Here is a 22,974-nt window from a genome sequence, read left to right as displayed (position 1 = left end):
TAGTTTAGTGTAGTGTAGATTAGTTTTTTCTTTGTGTTGGTGCATGTTGTGTTTTTATTCTGTATATGTATTTTATCATTCACCTATCCCACTATAAACAGCAGTAGGGGAGACGTGTTGTGAAAAGGGAATCACCCAAAAATGGCAGGTGAAGTGTATAGTAACACCCTGGGAACAGGCCAGGGGACCACCCATCTTGAGCAGTGAATGTTACCAGGTAAGTTTCCTTTTAATCATTTATTATGTTTGGTTTTAAACCTTGGGGTAGGTTTTTTAGTGTTTTAAAGGTTCTGCCATGTGGTTTTTGTATTAGTTGGTGGTACGGATTTTATTATTTCATTTCGAATTTTATTACTGGCATGGCAGTTTTGGTGATCCATTCTGATCCGTAAGAAAAAAAAAAACTGGACATTTTAGCGGGGGCAGAGTCAAGCCTTGTTCAGGACTGTTTGTGGCGAGGCTCTGCTTCTTCATAGTATTTCATTTTATTTTTGGGTAGCCTGCCAAGCCTAAGGTGAAGGGTTTCAAGTGGCTTGTCCGCCGTAACTGTTTTTTACCAGATTGTCCAGAGCAGGGTTTTTCTTGAAGACCTCTGCGGCCCCTGGGGAGAACATGAGACCATCATTGGTGGCGAAGACAACGGCTGGAAGGATTCAGACATTGAAGAATACCATCCATTTGCGCTGGAGGGACCAGCACAACATCATCAGATTTCGCATATTATATTCATTTGTGATATCGTCTTCAGACTCCTGGGACTTCCAGCGGAGGATATTGTCTGCACCCAGAGGAATGGGCCATTGTCCTTTTTCGATGTCACACTGGCAACCGACAAATGTTATCAGAGGGTGTTTGAGACGTGTAGGGTGAGCGCAATGCATTCTAAGCTGCTCCCCTACTCTATTAAGCCACTCTGGAGGACAGGTAGAAGAGTTGTGACTGTCCACGTCTTCGACCCCTTCGTGTCGGCGGACATTGTGGCGACCTTCCTGGGTGATTTTGCTGATGTCTTCCCCGGACATCAGGAAGACCGGGACCTTCTAGGCATCTGGACTATCCAGAGACGCTTTTTAATTCGCCTGCGTCCCGACCCGTAGGGATGGAGGGTTATAGGCACCCGCCTGCGTATTTTACCTTGGGTAAGGCAAGAGACTACCTATTTTATTCTGGTCAGCCTTCCTCTTGCCATTTGTGTCTTGGTCAGGGACACACCGAGAGATCATGTAAGACAATGAAGAGCCAGCGATGTTTGGAGATCGGCCGCCTGGCCAAGGACTCCATAGGACCTCGCCGCTGTACCGAATGAGGTGGGGAATATCATCTCTCCCGCAGCTGCCCGCAGCGCAAGCCGACTTATGTCGGGGTGGTGCGGGCAGAGGCGGTGCCGATGGGGGACGGTGTGGAAGCCCAGCCTTCGTCTGGCAGCACTGTGGAGCAGCTGGGATTGGCAGCGGATGCTGAGGTAAGAGAGCGGTTGTCCGGAGCAAGTGTGGCACGGTCTCCTTCTTCACTAGGCACTTCTGAAGGGTCCTGGGCCGAGGAGGAGAGGGACACACCTGCTGACTCGGGTATTTTACGGGACTTTGTGGGAGTGACCAGGAAGAAGAGAAGGTCCAGGAGGCAGGCTAGGTTGATCTCTAGTACTACACTGGGGGTGCCGGTCTTGACTGCGACTCCTCAAAGGGGCCGAGAAGATGCTCCCTCCTCCATAGCAGTACCCAATCATTCGGGCTTATCAGTTATTGACTTGTCTTGGGTGGGGTCTCCCCCTAAGTTCAGTTCGTCAGGGCCGGGGGAAGAGTCCTACCTGACAGCTGTGGAGGATGGAGATTCTTGTTTAGAAAAACCGTTTGAAAAATTGATTTTAATTTGTAGATTTTATAGTATTTTGGATTTTAGACCTCATGTTTTATTCTTTTAGGTGTGTGTTGTATGAATGTTTAATGTTTCTGGTTTTATTGATGGAGCATGTGTTTAAAACCTTGTATTTTTAACCACTTTTGGTGAAGGGTTTTAAAGTCCCATGTTCTTTTTGTCACAATGGATATTTATATTTGCTGTTAAATTCTGAAATTTATTACTTCTTGTATTTATGAAACAAGATGTTTGGAGAAGTGAGTAAGCTCTGTTATGTTTATGTTCAGAAATGTGAGGATGTTTTGTGTTTGTGAGTTGTAATGTGGAATGTTGGAATTTTTGTTTTTGTTCTTATGGTATTGAATAAAGTATGGAAAAAAAATGTCCTCATGTTGTTTAACTGGGATTTTTGATATTTCTAGTGGACAAACCTTATTTAGTATTGCAACTGAAACAGAATACAAAAAACCTAAACACACCATGTATTCATTTTGTGTGGACCTAGGAGGACACAGTGAGACGCAGTCAAATGTTCATCTGAAGTGTGTGCAAACAGGACAGGAAGACAAAGGAATCATGTGGGTATAGTTTAATGGAGGGAGACAAAGATATGACCAACTAGGCAACGCAGAAGAAAAAAACTGAGGTAAAGGAATTATTTAACCATCCCTTATTTTATATTTTCACATACAAAGTCTGAAAGATTATGGGCATCAGCATGCTGTCCATGTCTTCACTGATCTAGTGGGTGAATGGATGACGGATTATTGGGCCATCTTCTGTATTTCTTTCTTTTTTACACCCTGTAGGACAAATCATAATAATTAATTGTTTGCCACTTTTCAGATTTCACTTCATATCACTTCAATACCAAAAGTGATTTTTATAGATGTTTATTTAAAAGAGCTCTCGTAGCTATTATGTAAAATATATATTGGGTAATTTGGCACAGCGGCACAGCGAGAAGCGCTGTTGCCTCAGTGCGTGGGTGGCGTGAGAGGATGTGGGTTTGATCTCTGCTCAGTTTGTCTGGAGTTTGCATGTTCTCCCTGTGTCTGTGTGGGTTTCCTCCCACAGTCCAAAGAGATGCTGTTCAGGTTCATCCATAGTGTATGAGTGACAGAGAGAGTGTGTGTGTGTTCCACTGATGTATGGATGAGTGACCCATTGTGTATCTCGCAGTGTAAGTCACCTTGGTGAATAAGGTGTATAGAGTTCATTGGAAGTTGCTCTGGAGAAAAGCACCTGCTAAATAAATCAATGTAAATTGCTTTGTGATTTTGGGGTGTATTAGTATAATAATGATGTGGATGACCATCTTCTCATAAAAGGTCTAGCAGGTTCTACCCTGTTCTTCCTGAAAGGCCTTTGCTTGTGCTTCTCCAGGCTACTCTGCCTGAGAGGCTATGATAGGGTAACACCTGCTCTCTCTCATTTCCTTGAATGAGATCTCACCTGCTCACTGTACGGTACCTTTGGCAGCATCAAACATCTTCTTTCTGCCCTCCATACCAGACATTGCTTCCACGTTCTTTCTCCAGTCACTGACTTCCATAGGCCGCTCCTGTGAAGCAAACAGGGGATAGTGAAGGTCTATTTCCATAAAGCTTGTCTAAAGTATAGCATAACACACGCACACTGTCTGAACCGCTTGTCCCATACGGGGTTACGGGGAGCCAAAGCCTCACCTAGCAACACAGGGCATAAGGATGGAGGGGGAGGGGACACACCGAGGACAGGCACCAGTCCGCTGCAAGGCACCCCAAGTGAGGCTCAAACCCCAGACCCACGGGAGAGCAGGACCCAGTTCAGCCCACTGCATCACCATACCCCCCTTTATATCACATCGTTTTGTTTTTAATAATTGACTGCTTGCTATTGATAACCTTAGCTTGATCCATGTTGGGATGCTTGAAACCCCTTTCCCAACATCTTGGGGGATATTTAATTTCCTTTAACATAAGGAAAACTTAACAGATATACAAGAATATACAAAAGGATATACAGTGTCTGTGTATAACTACTTTTAGCACAGTAAAAAAAAAAACCATGATGCGGGTTTTTGTCATTCTTTTCAAGGGTTTTCTTTTTAACAAAATATACAGATAAATGTTAAAACTCATAAGATATTCTTGGCAAATTTAAGATTTTGGAAGAAACAGTTCAGGAATAAATAATTTATTTACATTTCATCATTTAGCTGATGTTTTTCTCCAAAGTGACTTACAATGTTAAGGTACTTACAACTATTTACACGTTTATGGAGCTGGAGCAATTTGGGGAAGAACCTGGCAGTACTACAACAGTAGGTAAGCTTTAAACCAGCAGTTCTAACCACTATGCTACCAGCTGCCTGAGGACTGGTTGACATTTATCTGACACAATTTACAATATTAAGCTACCTACAGTTACTTAATCATTCACGATGCTGGGCAATTTTATTACACCCATTTGAAGGTAAGTACCTTGCTCAAGGGTATTAGAGTCAGAGATGGAATTTGAACTTGTAAGTTTTGGGTCCAGAAGCAGCAGTTCCAACCACCACACCACCAGCTGATTACTAACTTATGGCAATAACTGATCACTCATAATATTTACACATTTTTTTTTTTTTCAAAACTTTATTTAATAAAGTTATCAATAATACACAACCAAAACAACACATTAAAATCCACAATCCAACAAACCCAATACCATTTTCCTACAGTTGGTCAACAAAGTTGCTAAGCAACCATTACATAAAACGCATTGTCAAGACAGTCTTTCCCATAACAATCCCTTTCTGGCATCAAAAAATATAACTGACCCATGTCTTCCCCACACCATCATACCCAAAAGGATTGTCCCCCAGTAGCAGCTCAGCTGAAGTCATCATCATAATATTTACACATACACACAATCTGAAACCACTTGTCCCACACAGGGTTGCAGGGAGCTGGAGCCTAACCCAGCAACACAGGGCATAAGGCTAGAGGACACACCCAGGATGGGGCGAAAGGCCATCATAAGGCACCCCAAGCAGGACTCGAACCCCAGACTCACTGGAGAGCAGGACCCAAGCCAACCCACTGCCCCCCCTGGCCCGACCCGCCATGCCATGCCATGCCATGCCGTGCTGTGCCACGCCACGCCCCGCCATGCCCCGCCATGCCCCGCCACGCCACGCCATGCCCCGCCACTCTGTCCTTCTTTGTTATATTTAAGTGAGGTTAATTATTATTCAGGGGGGTGGCAGGGGGGCGGTGGTGCAGCAGGTTTGGCTGGGTCTTACTCTCTGGTGGGTCTGGGGTTTGAATCCCACTTGGGGTGCCTTGCGACGAACTGGCGTCCCGCTCCAAGTGTATACCCTCCAGCCTTACACCCTGTGTTGCCGGGTTAGGCTCCGGTTTGCCCCAACTCTGCTTGGGACAAGTGGCTTCAGCCAGTGTGTCTGTGTGTGTGTGTGTGTGTGTGTGTGTGTGTGTGTGTGTGTGTGTGTGTGTGTGTCATTAATAGTACGATGTTATTAATTAATAATAATTTATTCTAGTTAACTTAATCCATAATGAGAAGTTATAAACTATCTTTCATGGCATCTGGAGGGATATTAACAAAGGCAGAAAATTACATTATCTAAAATATACCATGCCTTTTTTCCTGTCACTTCCTTTTCCATTGTCTGGGGGCTTGAGCAGCTTTACCAATCTCACCTTCTCTGTGTCCTCCTTCTTAACAGACTTGAGGTTGGCCCTGAGGTCCATGGAAACCTTATGCTTGGAGCCCAACAATGAGCGCAGGATGGCATCAGCAGACACCCGCACCCTCCTCAAGGTAGGTCGTTTGAACTTCCCTCTTAGGTCCAGTACCTTGATATTCAGGTCCTTGATCTAAGAGAAGAAGGCTACAGTTGGAGTTCTTGCCTATACCAGAGCTGATGTATGTCATCAAACAGTGCTCTGCTAAACAAGGGGTCCAAACACCTTCACAACCAGTAGAGGTCGCTTAAAAATCTTTGACCAAGGGAAGGAGTCAAGCTCTCATGCATTTCTTCTGGCATTTATCATAGCCATGAGTGGATTTCATCTCCACCCTCCATATCCCTCCTGGAGTGAGGTAGCAACATTAGGACACACCTGTGCACTACTTGGAAAAGCTGAAGGTAAGGTTCCAAAAGCAGTAGCTCTAAACCCTATGCGTAAATGTGACCTTTGACAGTTAACTTTACATTAACTTCATTCTTCCAATAATTTAGTATAAAAAATTCTGACCATTCTTGCATGTTGTACCTCTCTGGTATTGTGTAGGACTTTGGCCTCAATGTCGTACCGCTCTTCATCCACAACATCGATCTTGGTATGTAACTCGCGACAAAGATCCTATGAAATAGATAAAAAGGGTAAAAAACTGGAAAAATGGCAGAAACAGTACAAAATCCTACACCATATAAATAACAAAATACAGTGCTTATTATTTAACATACTATAATACAGTATATGAGTTAGTTTGAACATTATGTAAATAAATACTAATTAGATGGTTTATCTTTTTGGAAGAGATTTACAGGCAATCTAAATATTATACATTTTCTCAAGATATTCTGTGTCAAATGTTATTCTCATTTTTAGCTTCTTGTGAATACTACTGAAATAAAGAAACAAACACTGATCATGACCAAACCTCAGAGTCACCCAGAGAAGGGATGTTTTCTGTTGCAAAGAAGCAAAGAAAAGCACCAGGAATGGTTACTGAGCTCAGAAGGTGTGATTTACAATGATGGAGCCAAACTCACTTGGGGAAATGGGTTTGGTCCTGGGATTGTGGGGTCGTGGTGCCACTTGGGGGTCAGTATTACCTGCAGCTCATTGAGGGACAAGCTGCTGGTTTTCAGTGGGGGCGCTCGCTCTGCAAGGTACCTCTGCTTCTCCTCTTCTTTCTCCACTAGCTCTTGCTCAAGCTCCTCCTTTGCCCTGGCCACCATCAGGCTCTAAGCACATGCACACACAGACACAGAAACATACACTATTAAATATGTTCAGTGAACTTGTCCATCGTAATGAAAACTTTAAATTAGCTCTCCATGTGAAAATTTATTCCTACCTGTATCACAGTCCCAGGAAGGCAAAATGTCAGAAATCTGACACTGAAGAAAAACACTGTAGTGCCTTTAAACTTCTTTTTGATGCAGTTATTGCATTTTACCTTGCTGGGTTGTCCCAACAAAATGTATTATTAATTTTTACTCCGAACAAAGTCAATGATTAGTGTTCACTTGTAAGAAAATGTACACTTAAACAGACATGCAGAAAGAGAGCAGTGCACACACACACAGGTATACACCCATCAGCCAAAACATTAAAACCTCCTGTCTAATATTATGTACATTAGGCCCCCCGCGTACTGCCAAAACAGCTCTGACCCATCGAGGCATGGACTTCACAAGACCTCTGAACATGTCCTGTGGTAACTGGCACTAAGACACTAGCAGAAGATCTTTTAAATCCTGTAAGTTGCGAGGTGAGGCCTCCATGGATTGGACTTGTTTTTCCAGCACATCCCACAGATGGTCATTCAGATTGAGATTTGGGGAATTTGGAGGCCAAGTCAACACCTTAAACTCTTTGTCATGTTCCTCAAACCATTCCTGAACAATTTTTGCAGCGTGCCAGGGCACATTATCCTGCTAAAAGAGGCCACTGCCATCAGGGAATACCATTGCCATGAAGGGGTGTACGTGGTCTGCAACAACCTTTAGGTAGGTGGCACATGTCAAAGTAACACATGAATGCCAGGACCCAAGGTTTCTCAGCAGAATATTGCCCACAGCATCACACTGCCTCTGCTGGCTTGCCTTCTTCCCATAGTACATCCTGCTGCCATCTCTTCCCCAGGTAAACGAAGCACACACACCTGGCCATCCACATGATCTAAAAGAAAACGTTATTCATCAGACCAGGCCACCTTCTTCCATTACTGCATGGTCCAGTTCTGATGCTCACGTGCCCATTGTAGGTGCTTACAGCAGTGAACAGGGGTCAGCATGTGCTCTCTGACCAGTCTGCAGCTATGCAGCCCCATATGCAGCAAGCTGCGGTGCACTGTATGTTCTGACACCTTTCTTTCATGGCCAACATTAAGGTTCTCAGCAATTCGTACTACAATAGCTCTTCTGTGGGATTGCACCAGATGAACTAGCTTTCACTCCCCACGCGCATCAGTGAGCCTTGTGAGCCCATGACTCTGTCACTGGTTCACTGGCTGTCCCTCCTTGGACCACTTCCTGGAGGTACTAACCACTGCATATTATGAACACCCCAGAAGACCTGCCCTTTTGTAGATGCTGCTTGCCCATTTTTCCTGCTTCCAAAACATCAGATTCAAGAACTGACTGTTCACTTGCTGGCTAATATCTCCCACTCCTTGACAGGTTCCATTTTAATGAGATAATCAATGTTATTCACTTTACCTGTCAGTGGTTTTAATGTTGTGGTTGATCGGTGTATTTCACACAACAGCTCAATGGTCCATTAATAGGATTTTAGAGCTACTGGGCTGAACCTAAATTTTAAATCACAGTTGCCTACTCAGTAATTGCACAAGGGTTTACCCTCAAGTAGTAAAAGGCAAGACTGCACTCTGCCAGCACCTAAGGCAAGAGAGAATACCCCCAGCTCTCCACAGTGTGCTGGGCCCAGGACTTGTTCTCAAAAATGTTACTTAGGGCTGTAGAGAATACCTTTGGACATGCACGCATAAATTATGTTAGTAATGCGTGTTTAATAGAATCATTTTGTGCAACGGACAGAAACTGAGGAATTTTGTCAGTGTCTTGAGAAACTGTACATTTGTCATGTTGTTACATGAAATATTTTCAAGTGAATTTTAAACAGTGGGACAGAACTGAAAAATCATGTCATTTCAAATTCGTCTACTCACCTTCAGCATCAGCTTGCGGGAGGCAGATATTTTGGACTTTCTCTAGAAAAAGCCAGCAAGTGTTTGCATGTCACCAGTGCCCTTCCCTCTTCAGTGTGCTTGCCAGAATATGAACTGTTTTAATCCCATGAATTAGTTCCTTCTTGCCAATATGTTCCCACCCATAGAGGCTGTCACTCATAAAATTTCATTTAGTGGTTTATACATCATGTCAAAGAATTTGTGTATTGACACATATATAGTGCTGCTTGAAAGTACATGAAGCCCTCGTGTGCCTTAGTTTTTCCACAAAATGGTTATTTAATGACAATCAGTCTTTCTTATGTGACATAATAATTATGTAATGACCAATTCCATATGTTGCTTTAGAGGTAATCATGTGTGTTGTAGAAACACAGAAGTCGAGTAAGTGCAAAAATAAGTGAACCCCAAGTAGGTAAGTAGAATCAGGTGTGTTGTCAGCACCAAGGCCAGGAGACAGAAGGTAAGGTTTGGACTCAAGTACAGGTAGGTTTACTTCCTTAACCATCACAAGAGCAGACAAAATTGGTGGCCAGGAATAGCCGTGGGTTTTTCACAGAGCAAACATTGTTTCGGGGCAAGGCAATACTCAGAACAGGGATAAAGAAGCAGAAGTCAAAAGCAGGGGAAACCAGAACAAAGACCAGGGAACAAGGTGTTGGGAACATAACACAGAATACAAGCCAAACAAGTAGGCATTGTAAGATTCCACACTCAATGCAGGGACGGCACTCCCTTTATACCTGGCAAGGCTGATTGGTACCAGGTGCTGTCATTGTGCTTGCGGGTGTGGGTGTGACATGTGTAAATCATTGTCATTTAATCATTTTAAGTTTATTTTAAGATTTAAAATTTAATAATGACCATCTCTGTAGCGTTCACATACTTTCAAGCTGCACTGTAGCTAGTATCACCAGATGCTATCAACTAAGTACTATCAATAGTATTTACCCTTTTTTCTCATTTCACTGTGTTTCAATGGTCACCTAAAATGCATGTATGTGGGATTTTTTTCCTACTTAAAATTTGCATTCTGTGTTTTTAAAATTAAATAAACAATGTTTTTTACACTAACGTTTAATATTAAAGTCCAGAAATGGATTAGGTACTCACACCTTTGCATCGACAATTTAAACTAGGCATTTTTTTGAGAGATTAAACTAAAAGGCAAGCAAGGGTCATTTGTGCTGGAATCTGTCCATGGGTTCATTTCCATAAAAGGAGAATAAATACTCCTGACTTTGTGAGGTTTTTCTACTGAAACAGCAAAACAAATTAAATATATTGCAGTTAAACTCAAGAAACTACCAAAGTCAAAATAAAGTTTTGTAAAATGGTCTAAAAAGGTTGATGAAGTCTGGAACAGTCCCAAGGAGTGCAGTTTCATCTAACAAAATGGAAGAAACCAAGGCACAACCTGTACAAACCCTCATGCCAGCAAGGTCAGGCCATCCTATTACAATGACTGGTCAAGAAGGATAATTATCAGTGAAGGTACTAGGGCAGCTGCAGCACTGGCAGATCTGCTGAGCTCACTCTCTGAAACAGGAAACACTGTGAAGAGATGAAACTTTTCTTCAGGACTGTGCACATTGTGGCACTTTAATAGAGGGTTTTGATAGATAGAATCCACTTCTGAGAAGAGCCAGCATTAAGTCATGCTCGTAGTTTGCCAGCAGCCGAGTGTCAGATCCTGAAACTTTCTGGAAGATGGATTTTGTGGCCTGATTACACTAAATTTCATGTTTGTCTTCAAAGTGGAAGTTGATGCTTAATGCATAACCCAGGAAACATCATCTGTTATCTCATGCTGGATGGTGACAGCACTGTGTAAAGATGTCATCTTTCAGCAGGATGACTGGGAAGTCTTTTGCCATTAAGGGTAATATAGACAGAACCAAATCCACACCAATCCTGGGATATGCGTTTATGTTCCAACGGTTATGAAACAAGGCGCCAAAAAAACACGGCCAAACTTTTAAAGAATCACTCAAAAAGGTCGGTATTCTGGAGCAGCTCATGCCAAGCCAGACTTGAGTTTCATTTAAAACCTGTGGTATGATGTGATAATTTTGGGTCACTAATGCTCTTTGTCTAACTTGGCAGAGTTAGGGCTTATTTTCTCGGAGGAACTGGCACAAATTCTAAAACCTAAAAGTGCAGATCTCATACATAGTTACCTACAAAGACACAGAGCTATAAGTGCTACATTCTGCTAGTGATTAGTTACATACATGAGAAATGCCTTTCATTTTTTGAAATGTGCTAAATTAATTTTGTCCTTGGGAGGGTCATTATTTCCATGGATTCAAATTGGAAGAGCAACAGAAAAAAACATGGAGAAATTCAAGATTAAAATTTCATAAAAGTATCATGTTTGTAAATATGCAGTGCATTAAACACATATCTTTATGAAAAGTCAAAATCTTACCTCTGGCCTGAAAAGAATCAGTGAAAAGAACAATTACTTCTATTAGAGTTACAGTTACTTCTAGAAATATCCGAGAACTTTCTGATCAGCCATTTGATGAGTATTATACAAAGTGATATTACTTGGCTATATGGACAACATGGGAAAAACAAAAAAATCAGGACTGTCAGGATTGACTGGCAGAGGAAGAAAATTCCTAATTTGTGGTCTAATTTAGCATTCAGATTAATTCTTCAAATTGACACATTATACTTTCAGTCTAAGGGAACTGTATTTAGCTATATTTAACTAACTCCAGGGGTGAATTTAATCACACAAATAGATGTGACACACTTACTTTTGCTCTGGCATCTTAGCAGCGCAGGTCCAATCTAGAAGACGAATAACATTTCATTTTGTCAGCATGACCAAAAGGAACAGCTGTGTCTTGAAGTATTCATGGATCAGGCTGAGAATGTGCACAGATCTCCGTGAGATCATATTTCGTCGGCATTGTTTAATGAGTGGTCTTTCATTGCATTACAGAGCAGAGGGTCTCACGTCGCAATCTGACTGATTCCGCAACCTCGGACTTTGTACTATCCAGTACATCCAGTACACTTCTGTCATCAGATAAAACTATGGCTTTCTACCCCCTCAGCCTTATTTGAATTTTTAGTCCTTCTTATGTATAATATTTTCTTCCACTTGTTTTACATTGTTGGGACTGGTTATGTATTTGTCACTGTAATGGAGAGAACATGTAGACGACACACATACACACATAGGCAGGGATTGAACCCAAATCCAGAAACTAGCACAGGCACTGTGAGGCACCAGTGCTCCCTGTACTATGAATGCCTATAAAGTGAAATGTTTCATACTTAGAGCACATCAGAATGCCCTATAATTACTGTACATATTTTTAGATAGCATTTTTAATCTTATGCAGCATCATAATGCGATCGCAAGGTCATAAAGTCTGCAGGGACAATCATCATAGACCCTTCCCACCTCGGCCATCATATCTTTTAACATGCACATCATAATTCACAAATCACTCAAAAGACTTCAAGTTTTTTGGCTGGTATCTGGCTTGTAAACCAACTTGTGTAAATAAGACTGCACTTTTAATTTGGTGCATATCAGAAACATATACATGAGGTTGTATATTTACTGAGTGTCACAAACCCATCTGAATTATAGTGAAGACATTCATAATTACTTTTAAAAGCATTTATAGATTTAGGGGCTTTCATTGCAATTCATAGATTTGCTTAAATAGAATTTAATTAAATTAGAATCTTCAGCAGTGAAAATTTATGCAACATAAATGCCTGAATTTTTTATCATCACTTCTTGTAAGCTCAGCATTCATATTTTCAAGGAACACTTCCATTTCAAGAAAATGAAAATACCATAGCATCAAAAACTGACGATGACATTCAAAAATTGTCCAGCGCACAGTCACAGCGATGATAGACATTAATAACTCCCTGCTTACAGAGAGTATGTTAGCTATGCAGCATGGTGGCACAGCAAGTAATGCTGCTATCTCACAGCACCTTGGTGCTGTGAGAGGAGGTGGGTTTGATCCCCACTCAGTCTGTATGGAGTTTACATGTTCTCCCTGTGTCTGCATGGATTTTCTCTGGTTTCTACAGTCCAAAGACATGCTGTTCAGGTTCACCTACAGTGTGTGAGTGACAGAGAAAGAAAGTATGTGTTCCACTGATGTATGGATGAGTAAGTAGTGTATCTAGCAGTGTAAGTCACTTTGGTGAATAAGGTGTGTGGGTTGATAACATTACATAGAGTTCATTGGAAGTTGCTTTGGAGAAAAGTGTCTGCTAAATAAATAAATGTAGATATTACAAACAGAACATTTTTAAATGATTGTATTCCTTAGTAAGTCTTTCCTCTTTGTTTCAGTCCTGGATTTCCAGGGCTTTGATGGTTACAGGTCCTCAGTGGTATGTCTGGGAACATGCCCCCCGCTGACCCCCTGTGCATGTATTCAGCTCCCCTACCTTTTGTCTGGAGTGGTTGGTGCTGGAGAGAGCCCGCAAGTTAAAGATGAAGTGGCGGAATGTGCCGTCTATTTAACCCAGCCACTGCATTGTGCCCCCCCATCCATCAGTGAGTGACAAGAATAGACCACTCTGCACTGCACTCTCTCACACACATAAATGCTAAGGAGCATTTTTTGTCCAGTACTTAAAATGCTCTGCGTTCCACTGGTACCAGAAGGTCAGGGTCTTTGCCTTCCTCCTCAGTCGTTCTGGTGTGTGCTGAGTGGCAAATGTCTCTGTTATGAGTCTATCAAGATTTAGATTTCTAATGAATGGCAAAACCCTTCCTGGATTGGGGCCTTGGCATGGCGGAAGGGCTTGTGTGATCTAGAGATCTCCAGAGCTATATTTTCGAGAGCAGTATGTTCCTGGTAGGGTCTCCCAAGGTGAACAAGAATGGAGTGAAGATCCAGATTAACACGATGCAAAAACCCCCATGAAAAAAGTAAACAGGAGAACGTTTACCCTGCCCGGAATAGGGTCACCGGGACCTACCCCAGGAGTCAGGCCTGGGGTTAGTGTTCCTAGACCAGCACCTGGTGGCTGGGCAGCCCACGTAACCCAGCTGGGCTCAGCCCAAAAAAGGCAACGTGGGGGGCCATGTGGGCCCACCACCCACAAGGTCCAACATGGGGTTTGGGTGCGATGCTTTTCAGCCAGTAGGAGCGGGCAGAGTGGCGTGTAGTATTGTGGCCCCTCACGACAGAAACTGGCCCTTGGCAAGTGAAATGTAACCTCACTCGGGGGAGAAGGTGCCGGAACTGGCGCGGGAAGTTGAGAGATACCAACTAGATATAGTTGGGCTCATCTCCACTCACAGTGTTGGCTCTGGAATTGAATTCCTTGATAGGGTGTCGCCTCAGTGTGACTTAAGGTTGCAGAGAGGAAAACTTTGACTGTTGTTTGTGCTTATGCACCAAACAGCAGTTCAGAGTATTCAGTGTTCTTGGAGTGGGTGGATGAGGTTCTGTACAGGGCCCCACCTACAGACTCCATAGTCCTGCTGAGGGACTTCAACACTCACGTTGGCAATGACTGGGAAATCTGGAGGGGGGTAATTGGGAAGAACGGATTGCCCGATCTAAACCCGAATGGTGAAAAGCTATTGGACTTCTGTGCTAGTCATAGTTTGTCCATACAAACACCATGTTCGAACACAAGGATGCTCATAAGTGTACCTGGTACCAGAGCTCCTTGGACCAAAGGTCAATGATCGACTTTGTGGTTATTTCATCTGACTTGAGGCCACGTGTTCTGGACACTTGAGTGAAGAGAGGTGCTGAGCTGTCAACCAATTACCATCTGGTGGTGAGTTGGATCAGATGGTGGGTAAAACTGATGGACAAACCCGGTAGACCCAAGCGTTTAGCGAGTGTGTTCTGGGAACGACTGTCAGAGGACCCTGTCCGGAACAATTTTAACTCACACCTCCGGGAGAGCTTCTCCCATGTCCTGGAGAAGGTAGGGGACATGGAGTCTGAATGGACCCTGTTCAAAACCTCCATTGTAGAAGCAGCCAGGCACAGCTGTGGCTAATAGCTTGTTGGTGCCACTCATGGCAGCAACCCAAGAACTCACTGGTGGACACTGGTGGTGAGAGAAGCCCTCAAGCTGAAGAAGGAGGCCTTAGAGCCTGGTTGGCTCTGGGGACTCCTGATTCAGCAGGCAGGTACCGACAGGCAAAAAAGGCAGCAGCAGCTGCGGTTGAAGAAGCAAAATTCAGGGCATAGGAGGAGTTTGGAGAGGCTATGGAAAATGACTATCAGTCAGCCTCAAAGAGGTTCTGGAGAACCATCTGGTGGCTCAGGAGGGGTCAGAGGAGTTTCACTCAAGCTGTGCTCAGCGAGAGTGGAGAAACTCTGACCACTAATAAGGACACTGTCAGGAGGTGGAAGGAGCACTTTCAGGAACTCTAAAACCCGAGAGATATGCCTCCCTTATAGGAGTCACGACCAGAGGCTTCTGGGCTATCAGATTCCATTTCTCTGGTGGAATCACTAAGTAGTTGGAAAGATCCACAGTGGCAAAGTGCCGGGGGTGGATGAGATTCGCCCGGAACTGCTTAAGGCCGTGGATGTTGTGGGGCTGTCATGGCTGACACACCTCTGCAATGTTGCATGGACCTTGGGGACAGTGCCTTTGGATTGGCAAACTGGGGTGGTGTTCCCTATCTTTAAAAAAGGGGACTGGAGAGTGTGTACTGACTATCGAGGTATCACACTTCTCAGCCTCCCTGGGAAAGTCTATGCCAGGGTGCTGGAAAGAAGGCTCCGGCTGATAACTGAACCTCGGATTGAAGAGGAACAATGGGGATTCCGTCCTGGCCATGGAACAGTGGTCCAGCTTTTTACCCTCTCACAGATAATTGAAGGGCATGGAAATTTGTTAATCCAGTCTACATGTGTTTTGTGGACTTGGAGAAGGCCTATGACTGTGTTCCCCAAGAAATTCTTTAGGAAGTGCTTCAGGAATATGGGGTGCCAGGGCCACTACTGCAGGACATTTGGTCTCTGTACACACAGAGCGAGAGCTGTGTCCACGTACTGGGCATTAAGTCAAGCCCATTCAATGTGAGTGTTGGACTTCGCCTAGGTTGTGCCTTGTCCCCACTCCTGTTTGTGGTTTTCATGGATAGGATATCAAGGTGCAGCTGAGGTCAGGAGGGCATTCTATGCAGGGGCTGGAAGGTGATGTCTCTGCTTTTTGTGGATGATGTTGTCCTTTTGGCATCGTCACAAGGTTGAAACGGTTTGCAGCGGAGTGTGGGGTGTTGTTCACGAGTGAGGGGAGAAGGGAGTGTGAGGTCGGCCACAGACTGGGAGCAGCGGCAGCAGTAATGTGGTCGCTGTACTGGACTGTAGTGACAAAGGGGGAGCTGAGCCATAAGGCAAAGCTCTCTATTTACTGTTTGATCTACGTCCCTACCCTCACCTACGGTCATGAACTCTGGGTAATGACCGAAAGAATAAGATCGCGGATACAAGCCGCTAAAATGAGTTTTCTCCGCAGAGTGTTGGGACTCACTCTTCATGACATGGTGAGGAGTTTGGACATCTGGGAGGAACTTAGAGTAGAGCCGTTCTTCCTCCACATTGAGAGGAGCCAGTTGAGGTGATTCAGGCATCTGATAAGGATGCCCCCTGGGCGCCTCCCTTTGGAGGTATATCAGGCACAGCTAACTGGGACGAGGACCTGAGGTCGGCCCAGGACCCGCTGGAGGGATTATGTCTCACAGTTTGCCTAGGAATGGCTTGGGATCCCCCAGGCTGAACTGGAGGAAGTTGGGGGGACAGGGGTGGCTGGGCCTCTCTGCTCTCCCTGTTGCCACCGTGACCCTAGAAGGACAAGCGGGAAAGAAAATGGATGGATGGATGAATGGATGAATGGTAAAACAATTAATTCCACAGTCGAATTCGCTCTTGGGGACACAGACTAATAAGAATGTTAGATAGGAAACAATTTTTTGATAGAGGACAGAGGGAATGCACATCATCAGCAAGCTTTGATCAATATAATGTCAATATAATGATCAGTCAAGCTAATCAAGGGTCCTCACTGTGGTGTAGTGAGCATCCTTGACACTGTCTCTGCCAGTGGGGGTATAAAAAATGAATATGTCTCAGGTAAAGGAATATGACCATCTTACTCTCTACAGTGCTGCTTGAAAGTATGTAAACTCCTTTCGTCCCTTAGTTTGACCATGCAATCGATATTACATGAGAATCAGTGTTTTCCATGTGACATAATAGGTGTGTAATGACCAAGTTCAAATGTTGTGTTAGAGGAAATCGTGTGTGTAGTAGAAACACAGAAGTAGTGCAGGTGTAAAAATAAGTGAAGCCCAAGTTGCATTGGTTAAATCAAGTACGTAAGTAGAATCATGTGTGTAAATCATCATAATTTATTCATTTTATAGTTTAAGATTTAAGATGCATACTTTATAAGATCATAATAAGAATAATGACCATCCCTAGAGGTTCACATATTTTCAAGGCACAGAGTATGTCTTAAATCTAGACTCTGAGCCTTACTGCTGTTTACATTTTACATTTGTCCATTTAGCTGATGTTTTTCGCCAACTCAACGTTCAGCTCACAGCAGACAAAAGTGCATTTTGCAACAGACTGTGTTGTGTATACAATAGATAAGCAATAATTGATACGGTTACAATGTCTGATATCACCATTTTTCCAGCTCAGATTTATTACTAAGCATCTATAGAATTGAGTATCATAGGAAATACAAAGGTGATTATGACAGACATATGCAAAATGAATGATGCTGTCAGGAAATTAGAAGGTCAGAGATGTGTTTTGAGACCCCTCTTAAAATCTTAAAAGGGATTCAGCTGTTCTGAGGGATGGAGAGAGCTCAATTCCAGCACATCAAAACAAAAATTAAGAACCTACAGACTTCAGTTTTTTTATTTCTCATTCCAATACTCACTTTTACAGTGTGTGCACATTGTGTTTGCCCTTCATCTATTTTGGTCTGTGGTTGTCACAGAACTTCCCCCTGTGCAGAACGCTATCTGAAAAAAATATTTCCCATGGATTTTTCTCTGCAAGTCTCTTAGTATGAAGCTCAAACCAACTGTAGTCATTAGTGCTGCCACTTCTTTACTTAGAGGTTGCAGGTTCAAATCCCACCTTCTGCTGGAGCACCCCTGAGCAACATACATACCTGAACTCCTTTATGTAAAAATTACCCAGCTATTTAAATGGGTAAATAATTGTAAGTAGCTTAATGGTGCAAGTTGTTTTGGAAAAAAAGTGTCAGCTAAATGTCATTTCTAATAGAAGAAATTATTAATGTTATTTAGCTGACACATTTTCTTTGAATAAACTTACAATTATTTACACATCTAGGAAATTTCAAGTAACTACATCGCTCAAGGGTACAACAGCTGGAGTTTAAACCTGCACCCTTTAGGTCCAAAGGCACTACTCACTACACAACCTGTTACCCCTAGTTTCCCTAGTTCATAGACAGGTCCTAGGTGTTCAGCAAGCTTCAGCCAGTGGTGTTTCTAGAACTGTGTACCGTCCCTGCTACCGTCCTGTTTAGCTTATGAAAACACCTGAAATTTCCTGAAATTTTTACATCATCTCAGTTAGGCATTTGTACGTCATATGTATATCATATGACAATTGCTTGGTCAGCTTTGAAATGTCTGCTACATGATAACTTTCCAATAAGTGTTCTTTGTTTTGTGAGTGACCCTTCATTTATACACACACACACACACACACACACACACACACACACACACACACACACACACACGCGCGCGCACACACACACACGCACACACGCACACGCACACACGCACACGCACACGCACACGCACACGCACACGCACACGCACACACATACACGCGCACGCACGCACACATTTTCAGAACCGCTTGTCCCATACGGGGTCGCGGGGAACCGGAGCCTACCCGGTAACACAGGGCGCAAGGCCAGAGGGGGAGGGGACACACCCAAGACGGGACGCCAGTCCGTCACAAGGCACCCCAAGCGGGACTCAAACCCCAGACCCACCAGAGAGCAGGATCGCGGTCCAACCCACTGCGCCACTGCGCTACCGCACCCCCACCATTTATAAACAGAAAATAAAAAAAAAAAAAAACCCAGTGGAGCCTACAGTAATGAGAAATCACACATCATCTGAACTAATTGCCCCACACAGGATTGCAGGGAGCCAGAGCCTAACCCAGCAACACAGGGTGTAAGACTGGAGGGGAGAGGACACACCCAGGATGGGGCACCAGTCCATCACAAGGCACTCCAAGCAGGACTTGAACCCCCGACCCACCAGAAAGCAGGACCCGGTCCAACCTACTGCGCAACCACATCCCTGCACCCCCAACAAGAAATCAAATGTTATTATTAGTATGGAAACATGACAGTCGTGTTTCAACAAATACATTAAACACATATATCATACATGAATTATAATGGGTTTATGTCTATTTGCAATGCTTCCATGACACATTCAAAGGATTTTACTTTCAGGTTATCAATGTAAGTACAGAAGTAACTTACAGAATATGGTATGATGTGATAGTGTCAAGATAGATGAGGAGCCTATCCTGAAAGTGTAGGAGACAAACCTACGGAGTGTACACATTAGGTATATAGTACTATTTATGTCACGTTCTCCGCATCTGGCACATCTGCGACACCTGCCGTTCCCTGATGGGAACGACTATAAAGAGGGAAGCCGAGGAAGCCCAGATGCGGAACCTTGTTTTGCCTCCTCGTTTCCCTGCGAACCGTATTACTGAGAGACCCATTCCGAATTCGACCCTTTGCCTGTTTCTTCCTGACCACGTTCTTTGCCTAGCCCTTTCTACGACATTTGCTGATCGCCTGACCCTCGCCTGCCCTGACCACGTTCTTTGCCTAGCCCTTTCCACGACGTTTGCTGATGGCCTGACCCTCGCCTGCCCCTCGACTACGATTATGGATTCTGATTCGGCTTCCGTGCACGTCGATCCGAACTCTCTGCACTTGAGTCCGTTCGCGCTACGCGCAACCGTGACAGAAGGTTCCGCCTGCTACCAGGACTCAGCAGAGTATGCACACCTGCGTGCAGCGTTCACCAAGCAAGGTGAGTTTTTGGGAACGCATTCCCAGTCATTGCAGCGCATGCAAGAAAAGGTCGACGGATTAATCCAGGTTCTCCAAACCGGAGGTATTCTCAACCCCGCTTTCCAGGGTGCACCCGCGGCTCCTGCTGAGCCTGTCCCGCCCACACTCTCCGAGGCTTCGGGGACGGTCACAAGGATTGCGACCCCAGAGAGGTATGACGGTTCGCCCGATCAATGTCAGGACTTTCTGATGCAGTGCGAGTTGGTTTTTGAAAGTTCTCCGCGCATGTATCAGACAGATGCAGCTAAGATCGCTTTTGTCCTGTCGTTATTAACCGGTCCAGCCCGGGCGTGGGCCGCCGCTGGGTGGCGCACTCGCCCCAGAACTACCTATGACATTTTCCGTGAAAAGTTCGAAGCGGTTTTTGACCACCCGCACGCGGGACGCGCGGCGAGTAATTATCTCATGCGTCTCACCCAGGGGAGTAGAAGCGTGACTGAGTACGCTCTTGAGTTCAGACCCCTCGCGGCCAAGAGTGGCTGGAACTCCCCTGCCCTCCTCATCTGCTTCTTCGAAGGGCTGAATCCCCGGATCCAGGACGAGCTCACATATAGGGGTGAGGAGGGGGACTTCGACCGGTTTGTGGAGACAGCCATCGCCATCGACAATCTTGGCCGAAGTCGCCAACCCCTGGGGACCAGCCCAGAGGAAGACCGGCTCAAGAAAGAGGAAAGGAGACGGCGCCAGGTGGGGAGACTGTGTCTCTATTGTGGGTCCCCGGAGCATCTCCGTGCGGCGTGCCCCGAGCGACCACCTCAGGGGACCTCCGCAGAAACGAAGCCGAGCCCAGGGGAGCACCGGGGACAGCTACGTCTGCCGGTGAGTCTTTCCTGGGGGGCCAGCCGGGTGCAGACGAACGCCCTCATAGATTCCGGAGCCGCGGGCTGTTTCATGGATGTAGGCTTTGCCCAAGCGCACCATGTCCCTATTAAAACATGTGAAGTCACCCTGAGTGTGAAAGCCCTGGATGGTCAACCCTTGGGTGATGGGGTGGTTGATTCCCGGACGGCACCTCTCGTGCTCGAAACTAGCGCGTGTCACCACGAGAAACTCACCTTCTTTCTGATCTGAGCTCCAGACACCCCTGTCATTTTAGGTTACCCCTGGTTGGCACGACATGACCCCGTCTTTCGGTGGAGTACCAAGGAGCTGGTTTCTTGGGGAGGATCCTGTCGCGCATCCTGCCTCACACTTCCTTGCCGGGCCACATCGGTGGAAGGGGTAGAGGGCCTTCCCCCACCGGTCATACCCCCGGACTATGAGGATCTACGAGAGGTCTTCAGCAAGGTCCGCGCCGCCGAACTGCCCCCTCACCGGTCCTGGGACTGTGCTATCGACCTCTTGCCAGGTACCACACCACCTCGGGGCCGGGTGTATCCCCTGTCGTTACCTGAACAACGGGCCATGCAGGAGTACATCAGGGAGGCCCTCGAAGCGGGCCTGATCCGGCCGTCAACATCACCAGCCGCGCGGGGTTCTTCTTTATCGGTAAGAAGGACGGGGGACTGAGGCCGTGCATAGATTACCGAGGGTTGAACGCCATAACGGTCAAGTACCCGCACCCCTTACCGTTGATTACCTCGGCGCTGGAGGGGATCCATGGATCAACCTGGTTTTCAAAATTAGACCTCCGCAGTGCATATAACCTCATCCGGATCCGTGAGGGGGATGAATGGAAGACGGCCTTCTCTACTTCACTAGGTCACTACGAGTACAGCGTCATGCCTTTTGGCCTAGCTAATGCCCCCTCAGTTTTCCAAGCCTTTCTCAACCATGTGTTGGGCGATTTCCTGCATCACTGTGTCATCGTCTACCTAGACGATATACTAATCTATTCGAAGACCCGAGAACAGCATATCCAACAGGTCCGGGCGGTCCTCAGGCGACTCCTGCAACATCGATTGTATGTGAAGGCAGAGAAGTGTGAGTTCCACCAACGCCAAATCTCCTTCCTGGGCTACATCCTGAGCCAGGAGGGAGTTTCCATGGACCCCAGGAAGGTGGGTGCAGTGACCTCCTGGCCTCGACCTACCATGGTAAGGGCGCTCCAGCGTTTCCTTGGGTTCGCCAATTTCTATCGGCGGTTCATACGTAATTTTAGCACAGTCGCCGCACCCCTTACCGCGTTAACTGCAAGCAAGGACCGAAGACTCCCTTGGGGGGCGGAGGCGGAGAAGGCTTTCCAGGAGTTAAAAACACGGTTCACCTCCGCCACAGTGCTGAAACAGCCGGACCCTTCCTTGCCGTTTGTGGTGGAGGTCGACGCCTCCTCGGTAGGGGTGGGTGCAGTCCTGTCACAGCGGCAAGGGGACCCTCCCAAGTTGTACCCCTGTGCCTTCTTCTCCAGGAAGATGACCCCTGCCGAACGGAATTACGACATTGGGAACCAGGAACTCCTTGCTATCAAGCTCGCGCTTGAGGAGTGGCGTCACTGGCTAGAGGGTGCAGTCAATCCCTTCGTGGTACTCACAGACCACCAAAATCTGGAGTACCTAGAGACCGCAAAACGGTTGAACTCCCACCAGGCCCGATGGGCCCTGTTCTTCACCCGTTTCCGCTTTACTGTTTCCTATCGACCAGGTTCCAAGAATGGGAAGGCGGATGCTTTATCGCGGGTTCATGACCCAGAACCACTGCCCCCCAACCCAGAGGAGATCCTACCCCAGGGATGCGTGGTGGGTCCGGTCCAGTGACAACTCCTCCAGGACATCCAAGAAGCCCAGGACAGCGAGCCAGAACCGCCCGGGAGGCCAACTGACCGTGTGTATGTCCCCAGTTCCTTCTGCGCAACGGTGCTGAAATGGGCCCATGAGGCTCCGGAGGCCGGGCATCCCGGGATCCGACGTACCTTCTCCCTGGTCCAAGGACGGTTCTGGTGGCCTTCACTGTCCGATAACGTCAGGGACTTCGTCCAGGCCTGTGCCACCTGCGCTCAGACCAGGACCGTCCCCGAAAAGGCAGCGGGTCTCCTACAACCCTTGCCTACACCGACCCGACCCTGGACCCATGTGGCGCTGGATTTCCTAGTGGACCTACCGGTCT

The 22,974-nt window shown here is 45.8% G+C and overlaps 1 protein-coding gene across 3 annotated transcripts; it reads right to left on the bottom strand.

Annotated features, from left to right (window-relative positions):
• Nucleotides 1–3,316: 3,316 nt before the first annotated feature.
• LOC108922717 (troponin I, slow skeletal muscle-like) lies at nucleotides 3,317–14,721 on the bottom strand. Of its 3 annotated transcripts, none has more exons than XM_018733024.1 (6): nucleotides 14,701–14,721; nucleotides 8,770–8,811; nucleotides 6,689–6,820; nucleotides 6,123–6,212; nucleotides 5,547–5,723; nucleotides 3,317–3,421 (listed from the first exon to the last, which is right to left on the bottom strand). In XM_018733024.1, exons 1-6 carry the CDS (start codon nucleotides 14,719–14,721, stop codon nucleotides 3,317–3,319), a joined length of 567 nt encoding a protein of 188 aa, XP_018588540.1. The 3 variants fall into 3 exon arrangements, with proteins under 3 accessions (XP_018588540.1, XP_029105491.1, XP_018588541.1); XM_029249658.1 differs by lacking the exon at nucleotides 14,701–14,721 and adding an exon at nucleotides 11,300–11,314; XM_018733025.1 differs by lacking the exon at nucleotides 14,701–14,721 and adding an exon at nucleotides 11,300–11,314 and having other exon boundaries at nucleotides 8,770–8,805.
• Between the last annotated feature and the right edge of the window lie 8,253 nt (nucleotides 14,722–22,974).

The sequence above is a fragment of the Scleropages formosus genome, chromosome 2 (assembly GCF_900964775.1).
Source record: "Scleropages formosus chromosome 2, fSclFor1.1, whole genome shotgun sequence".
In the NCBI taxonomy this organism is placed as follows: Eukaryota; Metazoa; Chordata; class Actinopteri; order Osteoglossiformes; family Osteoglossidae; genus Scleropages; species Scleropages formosus.
Note: the sequence above shows the minus strand (reverse complement) of the source record. Positions and strands in the feature narration are given on the sequence as shown.